Genomic DNA, 1,829 nt, shown 5'->3' on the forward strand with positions numbered 1-1,829 from the left:
CACACATAACTTGCCCCACACATTCTCTCAGAAACACAAAATGAACTACGAGATTTACTAAATTACAGCCACAACAGCAGCTAACTGCAGCAGCCACAGGATTTCTCTCAAGTGAAGCACTGACCCTTTGCGTTTAAAACACTGAACACTCTGAGCATTTTAGATAGTTTCAGTCATTCAGGCTCAAGTTCGGTACAGGATGCTTTTGCAGGTTACATGAATGCCATCATCTGCAACAAGACAACACTCTCATTACTCGTTACAAAAGTCACAACAATCCACACATCACCCCAGTGGTTTATTTTTGGTGTTACTTTTTAAACTTCTGCCCCACATTGGCAAGTTGCTAAAAAGGACAAAAAAAAAAAAAAAAAAAAAAAAAAAAGAAAAAAGGAAAAAAAAAACCCACATTGCCTCCATACCTACAAAAAAATCCTTGGCTTCTCCAGTTAGCAAAAATACAAACCATGGTATCCTTGGTGTTGGTTTGTGGGAGGGGGGAATCATAGGATAGAAAACACAGTTTCTGTAAGTCTCTAAAGCACAACCCTGTTGTTCCTACTTCAAAGTTATGAGATTTACTGAATGAAGACTGGACAAGTCATTCATGCTTTTCTCCTGCATTCAGAAAGGCACTGATAGATTACAGTGTTAAGTATTTATCTCCCAGTTCTTAACGAACAAAGCCTAATGTGCAGAAAGCTGAAGTATCTGAATAGCAGAAGTAGTTGTAGACACTGCGATGCTAAGAAGATAGTAATAGTGATAGGGCTACAGTTACGAATGAAAATAACTGCAATTAAGATGCAAAAAAGCAGTGGTACTACTAAGACAAGCACATGCACATCCATTCTTGATTTGACAACACAATCTAGTCTAGTTCAAATAGCCAAGAATTCAACAGTTTTTTTTTGAGGGGGGAAAAAAAAAATCTTCAATGGGACAGCTGTGTCCTCATCTATAAAATAAGCAAGAAGAGAAAGATAAATACACATCTGAATCCATTAACTGAAGAGGAAACCCAAGTTGTTGTTTTAGAGCTACAGACCCTCAAGAAGGATAGTTTTCCATCTCATGTTACTTTTAAATCATCTGTTCTACTCTGCAGTTTTTATAGTTGAGTTCGAGAAAAAAGCTCCTCCTCACATGGATCAGCCCATTCGCTTCCACCTTCTGAAGCTGTGTCTTCAGAGCTGGAGCTATCACTGGAGTAGATCTTCTTCCTGAAGCCATTTGGTTTTGCCTCAGCATTTATCTCGTCTGCACATCTTGCTTCATAAACAGAAGAAACCTAAGGATTCAACAACTGACAGTGTTGATGTGGAACAATAAAGCACATGTTTGCTTTTTTTCTGGGCTGAGAGGTCATATAGTTTTGTAGTTGTTCAAGAGAGATGTCACAATTACAGGGCAAGTCCTCCTCTTTCCTGACTTAGTCCACTATGTAGAAAGGATTGCAGAACAGCAGGAAAAAACAGGTGGGGCTTTTATAATTTTTTTCTATTCCTTAATTTTAGGATTTGCACAAAACAGCAAAAGAATCAAAAGTGAACTCAGTTAGAATGCATCATTATCACAGTTCATGTTAGAAAATTACTGTAAAAGTTATCTCCAAAGTTTGGTAGTAAGTATTAAATATCAAGAAAACACAGCACAGATCTGACTAAACTTCAAGCAACCCCAATATATTTTCAGCTGATCAGTAAAGCTACAGCAAGCATGTCACAGTGTAATTTTAAGTGCTATCATCACTATAAAGTTTAAAACTGTATCAGTAAGTGCCTATGTACATTAGATTTTTTTCCCACAGAAAAAAATCAAGGTTTTTT

The 1,829-nt window shown here is 37.1% G+C and overlaps 1 protein-coding gene across 1 annotated transcript in view; it reads right to left on the bottom strand.

Annotated features, from left to right (window-relative positions):
• Window positions 1-22: 22 nt before the first annotated feature.
• Window positions 23-1,829, bottom strand: part of KIAA0232 (KIAA0232 ortholog) — a 50,114-nt gene continuing 48,307 nt past the window's right edge. Inside the window, 1 exon segment of the mRNA XM_009698218.1 lies at window positions 23-1,291. Coding sequence (XP_009696520.1) covers window positions 1,112-1,291 — 180 coding nt within the window. The 3' untranslated portion in view covers window positions 23-1,111.

The sequence above is a fragment of the Cariama cristata genome, unplaced genomic scaffold, assembly GCF_000690535.1.
Source record: "Cariama cristata isolate BGI_N322 unplaced genomic scaffold, ASM69053v1 scaffold12354, whole genome shotgun sequence".
NCBI lineage: Eukaryota > Metazoa > Chordata > Aves > Cariamiformes > Cariamidae > Cariama > Cariama cristata.